This window comes from Idiotropiscis lumnitzeri, chromosome 18 (assembly GCF_059441095.1).
Source record: "Idiotropiscis lumnitzeri isolate Australia: NSW breed Sydney's pygmy pipehorse chromosome 18, RoL_Ilum_1.0, whole genome shotgun sequence".
Taxonomy (NCBI): Eukaryota; Metazoa; Chordata; class Actinopteri; order Syngnathiformes; family Syngnathidae; genus Idiotropiscis; species Idiotropiscis lumnitzeri.
Window position 1 is genome coordinate 5837608 of NC_142408.1, and position 21398 is coordinate 5859005.

Genomic DNA, 21398 nt, shown 5'->3' on the forward strand with positions numbered 1-21398 from the left:
TTACAGATTCAACTCCATTTGTTAGCGTTATTTCTCCTGATAAAAAAAAAACTCACAAAAGGAACAATTTTTCATGATCACGGTGATAATCGTCAATTTGCAGTTTCTGGGGAAAGGCACGATTTATTTGATTCTCTCCTTTCCGAGTGTGAAAGAAGAGACAAAATATGTGTGTTGTGGGTGACGGAGGGATGACCTCATTTTGCCCCCCCCCCCTTTTTAACATTCCTCCTATGTCTGTCGAGACCCCCCCCACTGGCCTCCCCCAAGCGGCATCAGCGCTTTTCTTTGCATTTAAAGTGCTTACGGGGGCTTTATTGGGGGCGGGACCTTCCAGGCCTTGCCTCGACCTGGCTGGACTGTGTGATGATGCAGCGTTTGTTTTGTGGTCGCTTGGCCTTTGCCAGCATATAAAAGCAGTGCGGAAGGGGAAAACGCGACCGACGCCGGCGAGCCCGCTTCGACGCCACACGCAGCAGGTAAGACAACACACCCGCGCACCAAAAAAAAACCCAAGCCCAGCTCAGAAAAATCTAAGCGTTCCAAAAGGTGTTCCAAGCCAGCCAGCATGACGTGAAAAATTTGCCACTTTGAGAGGAATTTCATTTAAGCCCCGCCCCTCAACGCAAAGTCGACAACATGCATTTTCATTTTTCTGAACAAAACCATTCCCTGAGACTTTTTTCCAAGATAAATTATCTCATTCACTACCAGCCAAGTAAAAAAAAAAAAAAAAAAGGATCTTTGGCGTCTTTAACCGTCAATGGCAGTCAACGAGTTAAATCCAATTCTTATTTTCACAAGCCCCTGCTAATTGACATCTTTTGCACCCCGTGCCCACTTAACAATTATCAACAAATAACTAACCGAAGCGGTCGCCCTTACGAGGGTCACGGGCGTGCTGGGGCCCACCCAGCCATCTACGGGTAGTAGGCGGGGTCACACCCAAACTGGTTGCCAGTATATAATGATAATAAAACTTCATGGCAACTGTGGTGCATGTGAATTACTCCCAAATTCGGGGGAGGGGCGGGGCTTGTGGAACCTGTCCCTCGTAATTTGCAAATTTGAATGAGTGTCAGCATTTTTCCCGCCCAGCCTCCCCTCGCCATGTCTCAGACAGCCAAGTCCGCCGACGCCAAGGACAACAAGGGAGGCGTGCCCGCCGCTTCCAGCAAGGCCGCCAAGACCGGCGAGCCCAGCCTGGGCAACTTCAAAGTGAGTTGGATGACATCACGCCGGCTGACCACGAAAAACCTACGCACAAATAACGATATGACGCCAAACCACCCGTGGCCTCACATGCACATGACGCCAGTTTCACTTTGCGTCTAACCACTTAGCATGTAGCTGTTTAATCCGGCCCGCGGAAACATTTGGGAACGTATGAAAATATGTACGACTCAACTAGAGATGAACAATTTGAGGAAAAAAAATCTTTTGCGATTATTCTGACAATTTCGATTTCATTTGCGATTTTGTTTCAGATTTCCAGTGACATTTCCAAATTAGACACAAACCGCCATTCATTGCTAACGTTGCCGTCATCGTATTTTCCGTCTCGATACGTATTGATTGCAATTCAACATTTCTGTTCGTCGTTGTCGCCTCGCCGCCCTAACGCGGTTCTGTTAAAAGTCGACTGTACACCGAAGCACTTATTTTGGGTGCTTCCCGACTCTGTATTTCATTTTAGCAATCAGCACGCTTAGCCACTCCTCGTTCACCTCCTCGTTTAAAACGCTACTTATTGGCGGGGTCGTTTATTTGTCATCCTGCAGCTCGATGCTGCTGCTGTGAACCGACTGGTTAGCACGTCCGTGCAGCCACTTAGCGTGCATTAGCATTTTCAAGAGCCAGGTAGCACCTTGGCGTTTACGTTGCCACAAAACCACACGGCTCGCACATGATGCTCACGGCCGGCGTTTGTGTTGCAGCTGACGCTATTCGACCAAGAGAACTTCCAGGGCCGCTCGTTGGAGCTTCAGAGCGAGTGCGTGAACGTTTGCGAGCGAGGCCTGGAGCGAGTGCGCAGCATCATCGTGGACAGCGGCCCGTAAGATACACAACGTCTGCTGGCATGACGCTTTTGTTTTTCCCCCGTCGCTCATTCCACTTTGTCAACCTTTCCTCCCCCGACCAATCCCCCCCGCCCCCACCACCAAACCTCCCTCGCCCCCCCGCCCCCCTTCTTCCAGCTTTGTTGCCTTCGAGCAGACCAACCTCCGCGGGGAGATGTTCATCCTGGAGAAGGGAGAGTATCCTCGCTGGGACACCTGGAGCAACTCGTACCGCAGCGATTGCCTCATGTCGCTCAGGCCCATCCACATGGTCAGTGCCGCATGAGATTGGTCGCAATCGGCCCACAGGAAATCCTGTTGTAGCGATTGGGGAGACGGATTCAAAATGGAGCCACGCTGTTCCGAACCCTTCAATCGTTACTGACTCCTCGAAGCGCTACACAGTGGCTCCTTGGGAGAATCGTGGCTGGACTCCGACTTGCAAGTTTTTTTGAGGACGCGACGCCATCCGGCCAATTTTTATAGATTGCAGTATTAATACGCAATAGCAATAAAAGCGCATTGAGCTGGCACAATGCTAATACTGACGGTGATGAACATAATGCCCACTTCCAATGTTGCACATGCTAATCAAAGTACATTCATTTAGCTTGATGCTATTGCTAATAGCAATGAAAGCACATTGAGCTGGCGTGACGTGAAGAACGTACACGCGATCACTTGGCACGTTGCTTGTACAAGTAGCGACGACGGGGCACATTGACGTAGCGTGATGTTACGCTGATGCTAATGTTGACAGGACAGCTTGGAGCACAAAATCTGCCTGCATGAACTCTCTGACTTCAAAGGCAACAAGATGGAGATCCAGGACGACGACGTACCCACCCTGTGGGTGCACGGCTTTGGCGACCGGGTGGGCAGCGTGAAGGTCCCTGGGGGAGCGTAAGTACAGCGGCTTAGCTTAGTTTAGCCTCGCTTGTGCGTCTCTTTGTGAATGTGTCTGAAGGCCTCGGACGAATATCGCGTGCTACGCAATTAGAAAATCTCCCTGGCAACACGAGTGAGCTGAATTCTAATTGGATAAAAACTCAACGACAAATACAACAGGAGGATATCTGACATCAATGTAAAGAATATGATCATCATTTCTTGATTCTGTGAGGCCTCTAGAGAAGGCCTGGACTGCCCACCAATGATGTTAATAAAACACCGTTTCCACTCCGATCTACGTAAACTCCACACTGTACTGTGCCACATAATTGTTAAAGTGAGTTGAGGTGCTAGATTTCGAGCAAGGTAACGCTATCTTGTGGCATCCAAAGGCACTGCTGAGCATTTTTGGGGGCGGCCCTGTTGAGGGCGGACGAGGAGGCAGCTGAACCCCACGCTTGCTCGCTTTGCAGGTGGGTGGGCTACCAGTACCCGGGCTACCGAGGCTACCAGTACCTGCTGGAGAGCGGCGACTACCGGCACTGCAACGACTTCGCGGCCATCCAGCCTCAGATTCAGTCGGTGCGTCGCATCCGCGACATGCAGTTTCACCAGAGGGGATGCTTCAACGTCACTTCCGCCACCAGCAGCAAGTGACAGGGCCACGCCCACGCGCGTTTTTACTGACTCCATCGGCGATCATCGCACCTCGCTGGCTGGCTTTTTACGGTGACAATTAATAAAACATGTTTGGAAAAACAGGAATATTTCTTATTTGTTCAATCACTGATTTGACAAACTTAACTCATTCACTGCAGCCAAATTAAAAAAAAAAAAATTGGACGTCTAGAGCCGTCATTGGCAGTGAACGAGTTAAAACTATTTGCGACAATTTAGTGTGACGCTAATGCTAACAGTGATTAAAATGCAATAAAGTTACCATGATGCTAGAATTGATTCAAGTACAAAAGTTGGCATCATGCTAAATTGAAGGGCAATAATGTTAGTTTGATGCTAAAGCTAATAGTGATAGTCAAAACTCCGCTCAAGCTTTTTTTTTTTTTTGGCCAGGAAAATTTTATCCTTCTGATCGCTCAGAGCCATTTTCGTTTTTCGCGGTCCTTTTGAACCATCTAGTTTGCTAAATTCTCCCTCAAACGCTCGAACCGCAGGTTTCTTGTCACAGGCTTCCACGAGCCAACTCGCTAATCATAAACAATGACGTCACAAATATTCTCCAGTAACACCGTATCGCCTCCTGCCGGCCACTTTGCGTTCTAACCAGAAGCTGGCCGCGTCCTTTGATTGCAGCGCTTGTATCACCCTCTAGTGGCCTAGTTCCGCACCTGCATGCAAGGTTTGTTGCCGTGGACACGTACAAGGACAACAACAAATGTTTCACACATTTTATTTGTATGTCATCACATGTGAGAAGGAAAGAATTGCGTTACTGCGGGAAGAAGATCGAGCGAGCAAGTGGAACGTTTGCGAACGTGTAAACTGAGTGGAAGGAGGAAGTGTGATGAAGTGTGATGAGGTCACAGGGGGGGGGGGGGCATCTGTCCTAGTGGGGGAGCTGGTGAGCGACCAGTTTGTAGTGGGAGCCGCACGAAGGGCAGCGCTGGGCCTCGCCTTGGTGAAGCCAAAACCAAACCACCGCCGTGTTGTCCTCCTCACCTGCGCACACAACCGCCTCGGTGAGCCACACGCCCGTTATTCGCCTTGTCCCGGGAGAAATGCAAGCGAGCGGCAACTCTTTGCACATTTTGCCGTTGCTGCCATTTCATCCATCAGCTGCTTATTTACACTTTCTTCTGTCACCGTTACAAACGGCGTCCGCTTCTTTCCTTCCCCGCACGCCTCTTGTCCAATTTGATGCAGTATTCTTAATATTCCGTGGATGACAACATGGCGCGGACGGAAGGTTTAACAATACAATTCCCGCTTTGCGTCTTTTGCCATCCCGCGGTAGTTTCGCTCACTTTGCTGTGTTGTGGCTTTTGCAATAGTTTTGACCTTTCAAGGCCACCGTACTGCGCCGTAACTCGTTTGGAAAAAAAAAATAAATAAAATAAATGTTCAGGGCAAATACACGGGGGGGAGGAGGAGGAGGAGGAAGCTCTTCCTGAATGTTTGTATTCTTTTTTTTTTGTTTTGCTGTTTACTCAATTTTAGTCAATTGTTGCTGTTGCGTCAATGGTTCTGATTTTTGCCATTTCTTTTGCTACCTAAATCGTCTGTAAACTGACTGATGAATTTTAAACAAGTATTGCAACAAGACAGTCAGATTTATTTATTTTTAATCATCTTTATATATTATTTAAGCCACCCCAAAAAAGGGAAACATTTCGAGGAGCGGTTATTTCTCACTTGTTGGACCTGCATGACCATAACTGGCTACAATTTGGCGTGCGGCGATTCTGAATAATTTCAGGATCAAGCGAACGTGAATGTGACAAAGTGAGCCGCTCGACGTCGCCATTGTGTCGTCGTTGACTTACACACGCATCCCACGATTCGCTTGTTGGTGATGGAGGGCACCAGGTGAGGGTCCGCTTTGGAACCAGCGTACTCCTTGGGCTTCATCATGCTGTACGGATCCTGAAGCACACCGCACGTCACTCCATCAACGTTTGACATATGATGACAAACAAAAGAATTTACGTCCCGGCAACTTTGATATGTTTTGGAGGCGTTTTGAGAGATTACATTTCATGGAAAAATTGAAAAGGAAAAAAGGTGAAAATATCGGTCAGAAGATCAAGGCCGTCATACTGGCAGCAAAAGATTGGCTTTGTCTCTTAGCCACAAAAGCAAGCGAGTTGCAAAGATTGACAGGAAGACGACTTCCCCCTTTTTTGCACAATTAATTGAAATTCAGTTTAGCGCTGCTCCGATTCACCTCAAATTTGACATTTTTGTGTTGCGCCAGCACAGCGAGTCTCGTTCAAATCGGAGTCCACTCAGTTCAAATTTTCACATTTTGATTTTGGAAAGCCTTTCATTCAAATCCTTACTGTTGTAAGGATTACAAATCAATCAAGCAATTCATTACTTCTCATATTTGCAGACGTGCTCTCACTTAAGCAACGTTCTTACCGTGCCGTCCTTCATGGCCTTCATGATGATCTTCTCCAGGCCGGTGGCTTGCTCCTCGTCCGTGGGAATTCCTGAAGGCAGACGCAAGTGACGTCATTTCACGTCCGTTGATGGGAGCAAGACGACCGAAACGCAAACCAAGCATCCAGCTCCGATGAATAAATAAATAAACATCCGGCGCCGAGACTAACAATTCTAAAGCTAAGAGAGGCGATGGTGAATCCAAGTGTTTCACAGCAGTCCCTAAAGAATTAGCCGCGTTCCTTTCAAGAAAATTAAATGCCAAACAATTCAATTGCTTAAACCAGGGGTGTCAAACTCCCTTTGGTCTGCGGGCCGAATACAGCTTAATTTGAGATCAAGCGGGCCGGACCAGTAAACACATTGCAAAATGACATAGAACTAACAATAAGCCCACTTTTTTCCTTTGTATTAGTCACTAATACTAATAATCAGTGCAAAGAATAAGTAAATTATCAAAATGTTTATTAACAGAATTTTCCTTTTACATTATGAATAATATATTATGAACAAGAGAACAGCATAAGAGCATAAATAAAGTATGTGCAATTTTAACAACACTTTTACACACTTAAACATATATTTGAGTGTGTTGTGCATAAAACTGATCACAGGGATAGTAACAATGTTCCAAAAACATTTAGTAAAAGCCTTGTGGAACTTAAAGGTGGTCCTAGTTCCGCCGCAGTATTGCTTGCATGTTGTCTACACGTACTAAAACACTGCGCCCCCCTAGCGGATAATACAAGAACTACAGATTTTAAAGAAAATTCATATTTTTTTTTATACAATGCAGTTTTCTTCTCCGGGCCGTACCAAACCACCAGACGGGCCGGATCCGGCCCACGGGCCGTAGGTTTGCCTTTAAGCCTTAATCACAAGCAGAATGCCGTGCTGCGGCTTGGCAAATCCGCAACCTTTGACACACAAAGATGCGAAAAAAAGAAGCCCTGCGTGACTCCCAAAAAACTTCAATAGCCATTTTTGCGGTGGCGCCAGCGAATTAAAAGGCTTCGTTTTTCCGTCTTTTCCGGTGAGGCGAACACGACAAGCCCAGTTGCTTCGCCCTTGTGGCGGACAAAACTGCCCCTTTTGGCTTGTTTCAGCTACCACCACCCGCGGCTCGGCACATACCTCCGGCCGCCATGCTGCGGCTCAGCGTTGGGACCAGCTGGGCCCGGGCGTTGTGGCGGCGACCCATCGCTTGCCAGGCAAATGGAGAAGCTCTCACAGTGCGAAGCGCCAATAACCTTGCGGCCGACATTTTGATTCTGTTTGCTAGGAGGAAGAAGACCGCGAAGAAGAAAGAGGAAGCCACGAAGAAGAAGAAGGACACGAAGAAGAACGAGCAAAGATTTCGTTCTTTTTTTTTTCTTTTTTTTTTTTTTAATGTGAGAAAGCGAATTTCAATCAAAACCTTTCCATTATTTGACATTTGCCGAGTGTACGTAAAAAAATATCGCTCGTTCATGCAAATTTATTTTCTGTCGTGTTTTGTAGTGGGACACGTTTTATTTATTTATTCAATGTATTTAATATTAATTACTGCTGGTAATTTGCTGCAAAGAACGAGTACAGAGCAGAATAATTGTTAAACTAACATTTTTGAAAGATGGCTCAAAAATAAAAACTAATAAATATATATTTTGGAAGTGTGTTGCATTCATTTAAAAAACAAAAGAAAAATGTTTTTCTGAGTAATATTTTTTCCTATCACCAAAAGAATTTAAAAAACAGAGGAAAAAATTCTGAAAAACAGATTTTTTTTTCAAAAAACAGAAAAAATACGGACGCGTATTGCATTCACTTAAAAAAACAAGAGTACTGTGTGTTTTTTTTTCACCTTTTGTTTTTTTTTCTTTTCTATCACAAAAACGTATATTGAAAAACAGAAAAAAATGATTCAGATAAACAGCACGTCCGCGTCTTTCTCTCTCTCTCTCTCTCTCTCTCTCTCTCTATATATATATATATATATATGTATATATATATATATATATATATATATGGACGTTTATTGTATTTGTAATAAAATAAAACAAAAATGGGCTGATATTTGTGCCACTAGAAACTGAATATTTGAATTGAAGACTGAATATTTGAATTGAAGACTGAATATTTGAATCAAAGATTGAATATTTGAATTGAAACTGAATTATTGAATTACAAACTGAATTATTGAATAACAACAATTGTATATGTATTGTTTATTTTAATCAGAATTTTCCATTTACAATTCATGTAATTCAATCATTCAGTTTTTAATTCAAATATTCAGTTTTTAATTCAAATATCCATTCTTCAATTCAAATATCCAGTCTTCAATTCAAATATTCAGTTTCTAGTGGCACAAATATCAGCCCATAGCGGTGACCTGGTCAAATGCTTTCCACGTGGCTTAAGTGTGCATCAGCTGACATTCTTTGTGGTTGTTGATTTAGTCCCTTTTTGGAAAGTTGTCTTTGAAAAAGTCAAAGTCGGCCTTGATGACGTTTGCATCCATGACCACGAGCGCTTATCCTTACTAGGTTCATGATGCTATGGAAATTGCACATTTTGTTCCGTTTCTTCATTTGCAACAAACGAATTTTTGAATTACATGAATTGTAAATGGGAAAAAGTGGGCTTATTGTTAGTTCTATGTCATTTTGCAATGAATGAGTTTACTGGTCCGGCCCGCTTGATCTCAAATGAAGCTGTATTCGGCCCGCAGACCAAAGATTCTACACAAAGAGATGAAGCGTGTGGGCCCAACATGTTCCTATACTGCCCCCTGCTGTCTAAATATGGGCATGTTTGGAATGCGCCCTGCAAACTCCATTTTCCTCTTCTCCAATGAATGAAAGCTTGAGCACATATTTGGTGTGTGGGTCACACGTGCTCCTTTGGAGAATTTCGAGAATGCCATTTGTGACATTGGCTCTCAATATACCCCAACTTTGTAAATATGAACAGTCAGTTCCCAAATCAGAGTCAGAAAGCCAATGTGTGAGAAGTATCGAATGAATATTCCTTCCGTCTTTAATAATGAACTCCTTTGAGAGGCACGGCCTCAACCTTTTGGCTTTTCATCCCATCGGAAATATCTTGGAAAGAAATTGGCGAAGCCGTTCCAAAATGTTCTTGAAGATTTTCTAAACTGGGAGGCCTGCGCTTGCTTTTCTTTTTTTTCCAAAACAGATGCTTCTTTCCTGCTCTTTCATTACCAAACACAATTTCTCGGCACATTTATATAACAACAAGTCTTTGGTCCTTTTGGGATGGAGAATTTCTTCAATCGACATCATCGATACAAACTGCAATGATGTCCGAATGTACTGAACAAGTCCAAAAGAAGAAAACTATGTCAAAGTCTAGCGTTGACGTCATCCAAATCTATTGAAAGAAAGATTTGCAAAACGTGCTTTTCACCTGCGTGACTTCCAATCGGCGAGGATTTGACCAAGCGCTCGCTCGCCAGGGCGACCATCTGCTTACAAAAGTCTCAGCCGCTCAACATGGTAAATGTTGGAGAAACGTTTGGCCATTTGGGCTTGAGCGCCAATTGAAGATCAAGATGCTGGGGCAGAATGACGCCGCAACCTTCACGGGCACCTACACTGAAAACTCTATTGCGCAAATAGTGACCTTCACAGTCACAGTGAACGGTGAGTTTGAAGGCGCAGGAAAAGCCAAAGCCACTCATTTGACTTGAAAATAGTGCCAAAATTAAATAACTGCAACATGAAATGTTGAATTAAAACTGTCATGAATGAATCAATTGGTTCATTCATTCATTAAATAGGGAATGAAATGAATCCGATTCATCAAGAAATGCTCTATTAAATAAAGTGTCACGAATTGATTGATTTATTGATGAAATCGGCACCCATCCGTGATCTGTACCGGGTCGCAGGGGGGGCGCTGGAGCCTATCCCAGCTTTCTTCGGGTAGTAGGTGGGGGACAACCTGAACTGGTTGCCAGCAGATTGCATGCCAGGCGCAGAGAGACGAACGACCATGCGCGCTCACACTCAGAACTCGGGGCAATCCTGGAGAACATGAAAACTCCACACAGGAAGGCCGGAGATGGGATGGAACCCACGACCGCTGCTGTCTCTCACCGTCAGGCCATCGTGCAAAATTAAATGAGCAATAATTCTATGTAAAAACATGAAAATATTTCATTTTGGCACATTTTGTCGTCCATATGATTACATCTCAAATTTGGTCCTCCGCTAGTTGTGTGGACGCATCGCTTTGCGTTGCTCGGCCCTCTTGTGGGAACCCGAGAAATGACCGTAAATTTTTTTTAATTCTCGGTGAGGCCAGTCGCGTTACGGGCAGCTGGTCAACAAAAACATTCTATTTTTTCACGTGGACTTGTCCTGTTTGCTGCTGCTGCTCCTGAAGTCAAGACGGTGACCGTCGGAGGCAGCGACGAAAAGAAGGTTCAAGGCAAACCCTTCACTCTGACCTGTTCCGCCACTGATGCTAGCGGCGCCCCCATAACGGGCACCATCACCTACATCTGGCAGAAGGACAACGTCGCGTTGGAGGCCAACGACAAAATCACAATTGCCAGCAAAGATGTGACCTTTACCTCTCTCGCCAAGAGCGACGACGGCAAGTACACGTGCGAGGTTAACAGCAAGAAGTCCGACGACTTCACCTTGACCACCACCGCTGGTGAGTACCAGCCATGGTTTGACTTGAGCAAGACGTCGGGCGGCCCAAAGGCATTTTTGCGTTTGTTGTGTTGTGTGTGTGCGCCACTTTTTCAGGGGGCACCGCAGCCTCGTCCTACTCGCTGCCTCTGCTGCTGATGGTGACCCTGATGCACATGCTGCGTCACCTGTTCTGCGACTAGATCGCCAGGTCAGGCCGCCGCCGCCAACGCCACCGCCAACGCCACCGCCACGCCGCCAACCATGGTTGACGCCATTTTGTTTTTGTGCTTGTGCCCAGCTCGTCCTGGCAGACGCGAACGGATTGCTGATCGCAGGGCTCGCCGCCGCCGTCGTCTGTCCACGCTCCACACGCGAGCTGTTGCTTAATTTGGAATCTCCTGCTATTTGATTTTTTTCTTTTTCGGCGCTGCTGTGGTTTCAAGCTGAGGCCCGAGGGCCAGATCCGGCCCGACGTGTGGTTTTGGAGGCAAATGTTTTTTTCAGCCATTCGCTTTGACTTGGCTTGATTTGAATAAAGGGAGCCATCAATGAGTCGTGTATTTGGAAGAATGTCATCTGGATCTGCTTCGGCGAATGATGCTTGACGACTCGTCAGTCGTCGTCATATAATGGAAAGCATATTCAGAGGTTTTTGTCGACATGTTCAATATCAAGTCACAAATGGCTTTTTTTTGTGTCTTCACTTGCTTCCCATATGCTGTTCCTCAAATGAAAATTAACCTCTAATAAACATTAACGCACATGCATGCTCGGTGTCCTTTTTGTTGCCCAAATGCTTTTAGCCTGCCTCTACGCCAATTTCGGATTTGTCACCAATGTATTTACAATAAGTATCAATTTGGCGGCGGCAATAATACAAATTTACATGGTATATTTGATCTTTGATCGAACATGAAATAAAAAAAATGTACATGTAATTAGGTATTGGTAAGTATAAATGAAGAGATTGCTCCTGTAACACTGACATGATGCGTTTTTGAGTCATCGATTGCGGCACGGTTCACTTTGAGGGCCCACAAGGGAAACTGCTTGGCCCCCCCCAAAAGACCATCTCACTATTAATGTCCAGGTATATCATGCCAATCAGGTTCGTTTGGTTGAAAGTTCACAATTTGGTCAGAAATTTGGTGGAATCTGAAGATGAAAAGGGGTTGCTAGAAAAAGGAAAACACTTCCTATGCTACTTTTCTGTCTTTTGTATACTCTTCCATTCATTAACAAAACTTGCAATTGCGTTTTTATTACTGTCTTCATTTTTCCATCATACTAAAATTTATTTTATTTCTCCCTCCTCCATGAGTTTCTAAAGGCACCCTCGAGTCTCTTTAAGATGTCATCAAATTTGGATTGGACAAGCAATCATTTTTCTTTATCTCTGCTAGACGGATCAGGTTTGCCACAGCTTTGACGAATCTGCCAAAACAAATTGCTATTCTCTAATTTTGTATTTAACATTCCCACTTCTTACTGCATCTAATTATGTTGCCATCATTCTCAATTTCTGTTAGAATTTCTTTTATTTCGGAACAAAATTCTTAGGTTTTCTTTTTTAGTGAGTTAGAATTAATTTTACAGTCACCTTCGTTTTCGTTTCCCGATATATCGAGTTTATATTTATTTTAATTATATTATTAATAATTATAAATACAAATTATTAATTATATATATATATATATATACACACACACATATATATATTTATATATATATATATACACACACATTTCGTTCCGCCGCTGTTACAGCGGCGGCTTTTTCCGGGAATAAGCGGAAGTGACGTACGAGCTGCCGCGCCAATGCGACTGAAATGCATTTCTTTTTTCATTTCAATTAATTTTTTTTAATTTAATGAATCAAAATGTGCAAATAAAACAGCCAAGGCTTAAAAACAAACACAAAGAGGCAAATAAATATATTTGAGAAATAGTTTATGAACGCGTGACGTCATCAGGAGGCGCGCAGACCACCGCTCCAATCTTGCCGCCCGATCGCGGCGTCAAAATGGCGAACAGGACGGTGAAAGACGCCAACAGCATCCATGGGACCAATCCGCAGTACTTGGTGGAGAAGATCATCCGTACGCGCATTTATGAGTGCAAGTACTGGAAGGAGGAATGCTTCGGACTGACCGCCGAGCTGGTGGTCGACAAGGCCATGGAGCTCAAGTACGTGGGCGGCGTGTTCGGGGGCAACATCAAGCCCACGCCGTTTCTGTGCCTCGCGCTCAAGCTGCTGCAGATCCAGCCTGAGAAGGACATCATTGTCGAGTTCATCAAAAACGAGGACTTCAAGTACGTGCGCTTGCTCGGCGCCATGTACATGCGCCTCACTGGCACGGCGGTTGACTGCTACAAGTACCTGGAGCCGCTCTACAACGATTACCGGTGAGGAAAGATGCTTAGTTGCCGCCGCCTCATCTCATCTGCAGTGTTCGCCGACAGACGGGACATACTTTTCATTTTTTTTTCCATGTTATTACATTGTATTGAAGATTTATATGAATGTGGAGACGAACTATTGTAACTAAAACTATTATTTCAAATAACCTCTAAACATTGGCGAAAGATGTCTATCTGTGCTCATTTAGATTTTTTAATCTTGACCTACTCCCATAAGCTCTTGGGAACCCGAAAACTGGCCTTTTTTTTTAATAATTCGTTTTTAAATATCCATATACAAACAATTTAAGGCACATATTGAGTGTGGAAATTGCAGAGTTGAAAACCCAGAATAAGGAAAGCAAGAATTTTTTTTAAAGTAATTAGAATATGAGGATCTCATCCAGGTAGAGTATAAAGTTCCCTTTATTAAAGAAACTCGTCTCTGGCAGAGCTGGGTACTTGAGCCAGTCCCCCGCCCTCAGGCCGCAACCTTGGTATCATTCTGGCCTTGACCCTCTGGCTTTATTCATTAAAAATTTCTGAGTGAAAGTTGCCTAAGATGCCCTTTTTCCCTCATTTGTTCCTCTCGAAATCCCAAACAACCGCAGGAAGATCAAGACTCAGAACCGGAACGGCGAGTTTGAGCTGATGCACGTGGACGAGTTCATCCACGAGCTGCTCCACTCGGAGAGAATGTGTGACATCATCCTGCCGCGGTTGCAGAAGCGCCAAGTCCTGGAAGAGGCCGAGATGCTGGAGCCGCGAGTCAGCGCTCTGGAGGAGGACCTGGACGAGGACCTGGACGAGGTGGAGAGCAGCAGCGACGACGATGACGACGACGGTGGCGAGCGTCTCGACGGGGTCCCCGGCCCCGAGCCTCACCGGCGGGCCCGCCGCGACGACAGGCCGCGGCACTCGCCCTCACCCCGGCGCCGCCGCAGCCGCTCGCCCCGCCGCAGAAGCCGCTCCCCAAAGGCCCGCCGGAGCCCTGACGCCCGCCGTGAGCGCCGCGGCGGTGGCAGCAAAAGCCCACGGCGCCATCGCGAGCGCCGCCACCGCTCCAAGTCCCCGGCTGCCCACCGCAGGAGCCACCGGCGCCGCAGCCACTCCAAGAGCCCCGACAAGAGTGCCAAGAAAAGTCGCAAGAAGAGTCGCCGGGGCGATCAGTAGTCAGCTCCCCCCCACCCCCCCCCCCCTTCCTCCAACTTTTACTTTTGTTGGACCGTGGATTATTTGAGTTGTGACTTTTAGACACTCCGTGTGTACCCAACTCTTTTAATAAGCCAGTAATCATTTAGTGCTGTCTGATTCCAGCCAGCCTCTCAGTAGCAGTAATTCTCTGACTCCTTCTTTTTTTTTTTCTTTTTTTTTTTTGGGAAATTGAAAAATGCTTTGTAACATACTTTACTGCGAAATAAAATGTATCCAGCTATTCGATTCATTGATGGAGTAATTGATTCTGAAAAGACATCAACATTGATGGACTTTTTTTATTTTATTTTTTTAAATGGACAGAGGGGCTTGCCTAACATTTCATGGGAGCTCATTCCAGACGGAAGAAAAAGTTGTGGAAATCATCAAGCGAGCCTTGACATTCTTTTTGGTTAACGCTGGGATTTGCCTTGGAACTCATCAAGCTATGTGACTTCACCTAAAATGCAGAAGGCACCTGCTTGACTTTTGTCTTCTCCTGCGTTTCTTGGTGACGTTGTTGCTGTGCTCGTGTGCTAAATGAACACGTCGACCTTGGGTGTGCTCGAGTAAGGGGGGAAAAAAACCAACTCACATTTCACAACAAATGACTTTTCCATCGTAATAAATACATAAAATGTTATGTTTACTTGGATTATCTGTCTGACATTGACATTTACATTTGTTTGATTATACAAAACATTAAAGTGAGGAAACTGCAAAGAGTGAAGACTTTGAGAAGAGGGGAAAATACTTTAACTAGGCACTTAAGTTTTTTATGATTGGACGTCGCCATGGACTGCTGTGAAAGGATGAGCGCGATCCACGAGAAATAGCCAGTGAAAAAGTCCGGGAAGATGTCAATCATTTAGGAGGAGCCGCCGGGACGGCACGCAAGACCTCAATCCGCGCCCGGAGAATGCAGCCCGGCAGGTTCTCCCCAAACCGGTCCGACTCGGCCGCCATTTGGGAAGGAAGGCAGAGCGTCGCTTCGTTCTGTGTCTGGCCAGCTGGGCGACATGGCGGTCAACATGAGCAAAAACGGCGTTGAGCTGATGGCGGCCTACAAGGACGTGGTGGACGCGTGTTCTGACGTCAACTGGTAGGTGGCGCCGCCTCCTGTGCGTATCCGTGTGTGTTCGTGGGGGTAACACGTATGAAATGTGTCTCAGGGTTTTGTTCACCTACGAGGGCAACAGCAACACCATGCGCGTGGCGGGAAAAGGAGGTGAGGGCAGTCATGTGACCCTCTGGGGGGGGAGGTAACATGACCTTTGACCTGTGCGTGTGCAGGCGGCGGTCTGGAGGAGATGGTGGAGGAGCTGAACAGCGGCAAGGTGATGTACGCCTTCTGCCGAGTGCAAGACCCCAACTCTGGCCTGCCCAAATACGTGCTCGTCAACTGGGTGGGTGAGACACGCGCACGACCTCGTGATGATGCTCAGCTAAACCGCTCTCTTTTTTTACGTGTGTGTGCGTATGGCAAGTCAAATGATGTTTCTTTGTTTGGCTCTTGATGCTGAGCCTCGAAGGCTTGACATGCCGCCAGTTGGGGGGGGGGGGGGGCGTAACAGAAAATAGCTCCTAGGTTAAGTCGGACAACGTGAGAGTAAATTTCATAAGATGACACGTCTGTGTGCGCGTGTGTGTGTGCGCGCGCTCTTGTTCCGACGACATCATGTCCATGTTTCTACGTGACGTATGGCAGACTGGCGAAGGAGTGAAGGAGGCACGCAAAGGACTGTGCGCCAATCACTTGAGTGCAGTGGCCAACTTCCTGAAGGTGGGAGACGCTTTTTGCTCGTTGCGGCGACGTCGGGCTTTGGCGTTAGATTTATGCCACAGTTACCATGTACAAAAAATGTGTTTGGCGTGTTCAATATTCTCCAAGCGTACGCGCAAAAATCTTTTTAAGCTTGCGGCTTCTCTGCGTGATGACTACAAAAGGCCGATTCACACTTGGATGCAGACGTGATAATTGTGCCACAATTCTGAACCAATCAGGAGTCGGACACTAGGGCTAATTCTGATTGGCTCTTTACTGTCCAATCGTATTTTACAGCAGTAAGTTCAAAGTCCGAGAAGCCTCAAGCAAACCGTCGATAGAAGCGTCTTCTGCATTGTTTTAGTGATAATTCCCCCAAATCTTTTGGTGCTCAAATGTCTTTGTTTGGTTCAACGTTATTGTCCCTTGAGACGCCTCTTAGTTACGAGTGGACAGTAAACAATAAGACTCAATCAGCCAATCAGAATTAGCCCTAGTGTCCGACTCCTGATTGGTTAAGAATTGTGGCATAATTATCACGCCTGCATTGCAAGCCGGAATCGGTGTTTTGTATTCATAGTGGAGAGGAGCTGCAAGCGTATAACCAATTTTGTGTATATCCTTGGCGGCAATACGCCAAACACATTTTGTGCGCTCAATTTGACATTACGTGCACATAATTGTGGCATAATTCTAATGCCTTCTGGCTGCCGTTTTGGACTTTGAACTTGTGCGCACGTGTATGCGTGCGCAGGGGGCCCACGTGACCATCAACGCTCGCGACGAGGACGACGTGGACCCCGACGCCATTCTGTCCAAAGTGTCCAAAGCGTCGGGAGCCAACTACAACTTCCACAAGCCTGCGGCCCCCCAGCCCGGAGACTTCCCCCGACGAGCTGTGGTGAGATGACGGACGCCAACGTCGAGTCGAGGCGAGGTCAAATACGCATGCGCCTCTTATTGCGTCTTGTTTTCAGGGTTCCGTTTATCGCAAAACTGACGCCGTGGAGGAAATTCAACAAATCAACAAAGATTCTTTTTGGAGCCAAGCGCAGGTGATCACGATCGCGTCATCAACTGTCACCTCATTTTCAGTCTACGGCAGCAAGTGATAAAATGGCTGCCGAAATTGATCAGAATGAGACAAGCTTAGAAGATCAAATTGTCATGGCAATAATAAATTATGATTCAGTGCATTCATAGTTTTTTTTTCAGAAGGACTCGGTGTACTAAGATCGCATATGTTAATATATTATCATTTGTCTTGTGTGTGCTCAGCGGGAGGAGGAGGTGCGGCGGCGGGAGGAGGTGCAGAAAGCGCAGCTGCAGAGGCAAGCGCTGGAGCAGGAGCGCCGCGACTTGGAGGAGAAACACACCAAGGAGCGGGAGAAAAAAATCCAGCAGAGAAACATCACCATCGACCAGAACAGGTGACAGGGCTTGCACGCAAGTCACATGACTTGCGGATTCCTGAAAAAGCGCTTGGCCTCTTTTTCGCATCCTTTCCCTAGAAACAAATGTAAAGACCAGATCAAGAAAATTCAAGTTCCTCATCAAAGAGGATTTGATTGCTCACAACGTGGCCGTGCTCGTGTGATGTTCTGGGGCTGCTTTGTGCTTCAGGATCTGGACGACTTGCTGTGATTGACGGAAGCGCGCATGTCCCCCATAACTAGCATCACCTTTTCCGTGACATGACCTTTCAACCTCACCAGTTGTTTACCAACCTTGGAGTAAAAATTGGACGCCCGATTGAACTTGGGACGAATCACCTGCGCGAAACTTCGTTCTTCCTCCTCAGAAATGTGTCAAAACTCGGCACCCTCGCTGACTCTTAAAATCTGTGTGTACCATTTTGTCAGACTGCTGCAGAAGCAAAGAGAGGAAGAAGAGCGGGAGAAAGACCAACAGCGACGGGTGAGCGATCACTTTAAAAACTTGGATTGACATCAAAAGCCAGAATTTCTCAAAAACCGCACACATTTGCTCCGATATTATTCCCACGCGCCCATTTACGGTGCAGTATACGCTCCCGTGATTTGAGCCTGCCCGGTCAGAAAAACAGGCGTCAATCTCCATAAATCCACTCACAACTCCCACGAAACTCGAGGAGGAATCACAATGACATTGCCCCTAAAATAGTGGTAAAATAAAGGAGGTTTTTGGGGGGGGGGGGTCATTTCATTGGGACAGATCAGTCCAGCATGGATGAGTGGAAAAAAAATGTCTACAACAAATGAGTTAAGTGCACTTTTGTCGTTTTTTGGAGAAGGAAAACACAAAAAAATGTTGCGAGTCTTAATATCAGAGTGTTAAAAGTTGTGCATCATGACGACGTCATTGTGCCCGATTTGGCCACCTGGTGGCAGTATAATACAGTTGTGAAGACAGACGAAGACGACTATCACACCTATTCGGTAGACGGTTGTAATGATACCCGTTCTTTGTGGAAGATAAAGAAAATACGTCTGTGATTATTGCTGTTGTCTATCTGCACTGTTGGCAACAAGACCTTTATGCTAACTACCTCAAAATTGGTGCTAGTTTTGTTCGCCCATCTATGGCGTTTTGCATTCGTCAAGCAGCAGGCAAAATGGTATCGCTTTGAGTACATGGGGCTTAATCGGCCTTCAGCAAAAAAAAACATCCAAGCGACGGCTCACATTTGAGAGAACTCGATCGTTTGTCACAACGGCAACAAGTTCGGAAAAAGGTGATTTTTGTGGCGCCATGTGTGTGTGCGTGTGTTTTCAAGCAGAATTTGCAAACGTGCTTTGTGTTGCGTTGCAGAGTCTGCAGGAGAAAGAGACGCAGAACGCGGGGATGACGCGAGGTGCGCCGGCGCTGGCTTCTAACGTGAGCACCAACATTGCTTACCCGATGTTGAAGAACGTTGCGTGACGCGAGGTTAACTTGTTTGTCAGGAGGCCAAGGCGTTGATCTCGCAGCGCTCCTTCAACCCCCGCGACGTCTTCAAGCAAAAGGAGACTTCCTTGGACCAGGGCTACGGAGGCTCCGCCCCCAAGGCGGGTAAGAACAGCCGACATGGCGTGCATCGCCTACTTTTTTCATCGTCTAAAAGCCACGTGTTGATTTTGCTTTAATTTGCTCCTTGACTCCCGGGTGCTTATCATAGTTTTTGATTATGGCACACCCCCCGTCAATCGCCCCAAAAACAGCCGTCTGTCAGTGACGGAATCCCCACCTTATTTTTATTTCGTGCCTCTATTTTTGTTGGTCCCTTAGGAAAGCTGCGAAGCCCCTTTTTGTCCCAGCAAGCCTTCGACAGACCTCAGTCTCCCCCCTTGGAGCCCGCGTCCATCTCGCCGCCTGAGATCTTGCCCACCCGGAAAGCCTTTGAGCCCTTTGACCAAAATTCTGTCGCCCAAAGTGTCCCGCCTTCTTGGACTCCGCCTTCCTCGCCTCTACCTGTCACGACCTCCACCAACGACTTTCTTTCACAGGTGGCGGTGGGCACCGCCTCTTCTTCCGTGATGCCTGCAGGTGTGACTTTTTCTGTGAATGAGTAGACAGAGAGAGTAAACCAGGCAGTGCTACCGGTGGGATGGTACAGGACAGGAAAAGAAGGGGTCTGGGATAGGATTGGGAGGGACTGAAAAAGTCTTTTGTCTCAGGTAGAGCGACACCTTGTAGCGAAAGGACACAAAATTAGCAAATAGGTCTCGAAAAGCCCAGGATAGTAAACCAGGCAGTGCGAGCATTGGTATGTTATGGAACGGGGAAGGACAGGACAGAACGAGGACAGTGAAGGGTCAGGGTAGAACGGGACACGATTGGTATTTTGAGTCAGGCAGTGCTATAGCTTGTTAGGAATGGTCGCTCAAGGTAGCAAATAGGACTGCACAGGAAAGGGATAGTGAAATCAGGCATGTTGTTGTGGGATGGGTCAGCATAGGACAGGACAGGAAAGTGGTAAAAAGGAAGGGATGCAACAAGTCGCAAACGAGAGGATAGATCAGAAACTGGCCGATGCTGAGACGGACAGGACAAGGCGGGTCCAAATCGGGTGGGATAAGGCTGGACGGCGTAAGAGTGTTGATATGCGAAAGAACAGGACCAGGACAGGACAGGAGATGCATCACTTCGGTCTAACAAGCCGGATGTAACGTTCGTCTCTGTGTAGCAGAGGAGGACGATTGGTCCGACGATTTTGAGGACGAATTGTACGAGGCGGCGCCGAACGGCCAGCGGCTCAAGGCGCTCGCAGGCGCCATGTTTCCAACAGACACGCAAGACAGCGAGTACGCGGTGCCGCGGCCCGCGGATCGAGACGTCCTTTTTGAGGACGCCGGCCAGGACATTAACACGGTCAGTCAGCCGGGACACAAACGCACGAGACCCAGTCAAGCGCACGTGAGGACGCGCTCGCGGCTGTCGTGTCGCTCACTCATGACAGTTGATGCCGTTTCAGGCCCAAGACAGCGACAACGCTGACGCGGGACAAAACGTCTGCGCCAGAGCCGTGTACGACTACCAGGCCGGTGCGTGCACACACACACGCGCACACACACACGTGCACGCGCATGCACGCCGCTCTCATCAGCGCCGGTTTTTGTCTCCGCAGCCGACGACACGGAGATCACCTTCGACCCCGACGACATCATCACTGGCATCGAGATGGTGGACGAAGGCTGGTGGCGGGGTTACGGCCCCGACGGCCACTACGGCATGTTTCCCGCCAATTACGTTGAACTCCTGTAACCCCGTTTTGTGTTTGGCTCATGGGCGGCGCGTCACGTGACCCCAAATCAAAGCATGTTGGTTGCTCAACAGCACGATGGAAGTCTTTTTTTCAGCCGCGTCAACTTAGTTTTTTTCCCCAAAACTTTCATTTTTCAACGAATTACAGCGTGCAAACAGGCTTGTTATGAGTTTCTGCTATTCTAAATTGTGCTCGAACCTGAATTTTAACACAAGATCTTTTTTTGTTGTCTGTTTAGTTCCCCTTATTGGCGCTGTCAATTGATTCAACGAAGGAAACAAAAATCTTTCATTTCAAGCTTAGACAAATTGAATAAACATTGACAAATTAATTGAAATATTGCCATCACATGAACATATTCCTTTTTTTTTTTTAACGTAGCGGTTGTCAAAGTGGAATGGCGCCGGGCTAGCTAAAATGTTGAAAGTGGTCCGAAAGTGATACAGAGGGTGGCTTCTCTTCACATTCCAGAAGAAGTTCAAGACAACTTTAATGTCCGCTCTCTCACTTCCGGTGCAAACATGAAAGTCAAGTGGAAAAGTTGCAGACAAATTGTAAGACCTCAGCTGGCCTGTGTTTTCGTAAACGAGAGAAACT

General features: G+C 46.7%; 4 protein-coding genes across 5 annotated transcripts; 3 read left to right on the forward strand and 1 right to left on the reverse strand.

Moving 5' to 3' along the window:
* The first annotated feature begins 80 nt into the window (after positions 1–80).
* On the forward strand, positions 81–3712 carry crybb1 (crystallin, beta B1). Of its 2 annotated transcripts, none has more exons than XM_088282106.1 (6): positions 81–479; positions 1099–1218; positions 1938–2056; positions 2218–2331; positions 2826–2963; positions 3425–3712. In XM_088282106.1, the coding sequence occupies exons 1-6, from the start codon at positions 168–170 to the stop codon at positions 3606–3608; spliced, it is 987 nt and encodes a 328-aa protein (XP_088138232.1). In that variant the 5' UTR covers positions 81–167; the 3' UTR covers positions 3609–3712. The 2 variants fall into 2 exon arrangements, with proteins under 2 accessions (XP_088138232.1, XP_088138233.1); XM_088282107.1 differs by having other exon boundaries at positions 408–479; positions 2199–2331; positions 2821–2963.
* Positions 3713–4343: 631 nt separating this feature from the next.
* cox5ba (cytochrome c oxidase subunit 5Ba) lies at positions 4344–7385 on the reverse strand. Its single transcript, XM_088282111.1, has 4 exons — positions 7206–7385; positions 6051–6121; positions 5453–5552; positions 4344–4628 (listed from the first exon to the last, which is right to left on the reverse strand). Exons 1-4 carry the CDS (start codon positions 7333–7335, stop codon positions 4516–4518), a joined length of 414 nt encoding a protein of 137 aa, XP_088138237.1. The 5' UTR covers positions 7336–7385; the 3' UTR covers positions 4344–4515.
* A 5285-nt stretch (positions 7386–12670) lies between these two features.
* Positions 12671–14559, forward strand: prpf38a (pre-mRNA processing factor 38A). Its single transcript, XM_088282108.1, has 2 exons — positions 12671–13125; positions 13731–14559. Exons 1-2 carry the CDS (start codon positions 12743–12745, stop codon positions 14290–14292), a joined length of 945 nt encoding a protein of 314 aa, XP_088138234.1. The 5' UTR covers positions 12671–12742; the 3' UTR covers positions 14293–14559.
* Positions 14560–14708: 149 nt separating this feature from the next.
* LOC148319180 (drebrin-like protein B) lies at positions 14709–21151 on the forward strand. Its single transcript, XM_088282100.1, has 14 exons — positions 14709–15415; positions 15486–15541; positions 15607–15719; positions 16022–16096; positions 16833–16979; positions 17056–17133; positions 17357–17508; positions 17941–17995; positions 18869–18934; positions 19003–19108; positions 19325–19582; positions 20223–20407; positions 20511–20580; positions 20664–21151. The coding sequence occupies exons 1-14, from the start codon at positions 15333–15335 to the stop codon at positions 20798–20800; spliced, it is 1581 nt and encodes a 526-aa protein (XP_088138226.1). The 5' UTR covers positions 14709–15332; the 3' UTR covers positions 20801–21151.
* Positions 21152–21398: the final 247 nt, after the last annotated feature.

Bases quoted from the DNA above. Each gene is read 5' to 3' on its own strand.
- crybb1 (XM_088282106.1), top strand. From the start codon at position 168: ATGTGTGTTGTGGGTGACGGAGGGATGACCTCATTTTGCCCCCCCCCC. The intron at 480-1,098 runs GTAAGACAACAC...TTTCCCGCCCAG, and splicing joins TTCGACGCCACACGCAGCAG to CCTCCCCTCGCCATGTCTCA. The intron at 2,057-2,217 runs GTAAGATACACA...GCCTTCGAGCAG, and splicing joins ATCATCGTGGACAGCGGCCC to ACCAACCTCCGCGGGGAGAT.
- LOC148319180 (XM_088282100.1), top strand. From the start codon at position 15,333: ATGGCGGTCAACATGAGCAAAAACGGCGTTGAGCTGATGGCGGCCTAC. The intron at 15,416-15,485 runs GTAGGTGGCGCC...AATGTGTCTCAG, and splicing joins GCGTGTTCTGACGTCAACTG to GGTTTTGTTCACCTACGAGG. The intron at 16,097-16,832 runs GTGGGAGACGCT...ATGCGTGCGCAG, and splicing joins CAGTGGCCAACTTCCTGAAG to GGGGCCCACGTGACCATCAA.
- cox5ba (XM_088282111.1), bottom strand. From the start codon at position 7,335: ATGTCGGCCGCAAGGTTATTGGCGCTTCGCACTGTGAGAGCTTCTCCA. The intron at 6,122-7,205 runs GTATGTGCCGAG...GTCTGCCTTCAG, and splicing joins CCGCAGCATGGCGGCCGGAG to GAATTCCCACGGACGAGGAG. The intron at 5,553-6,050 runs GTAAGAACGTTG...GGTGTGCTTCAG, and splicing joins AGGCCATGAAGGACGGCACG to GATCCGTACAGCATGATGAA.
- prpf38a (XM_088282108.1), top strand. From the start codon at position 12,743: ATGGCGAACAGGACGGTGAAAGACGCCAACAGCATCCATGGGACCAAT. The intron at 13,126-13,730 runs GTGAGGAAAGAT...AAACAACCGCAG, and splicing joins CCGCTCTACAACGATTACCG to GAAGATCAAGACTCAGAACC.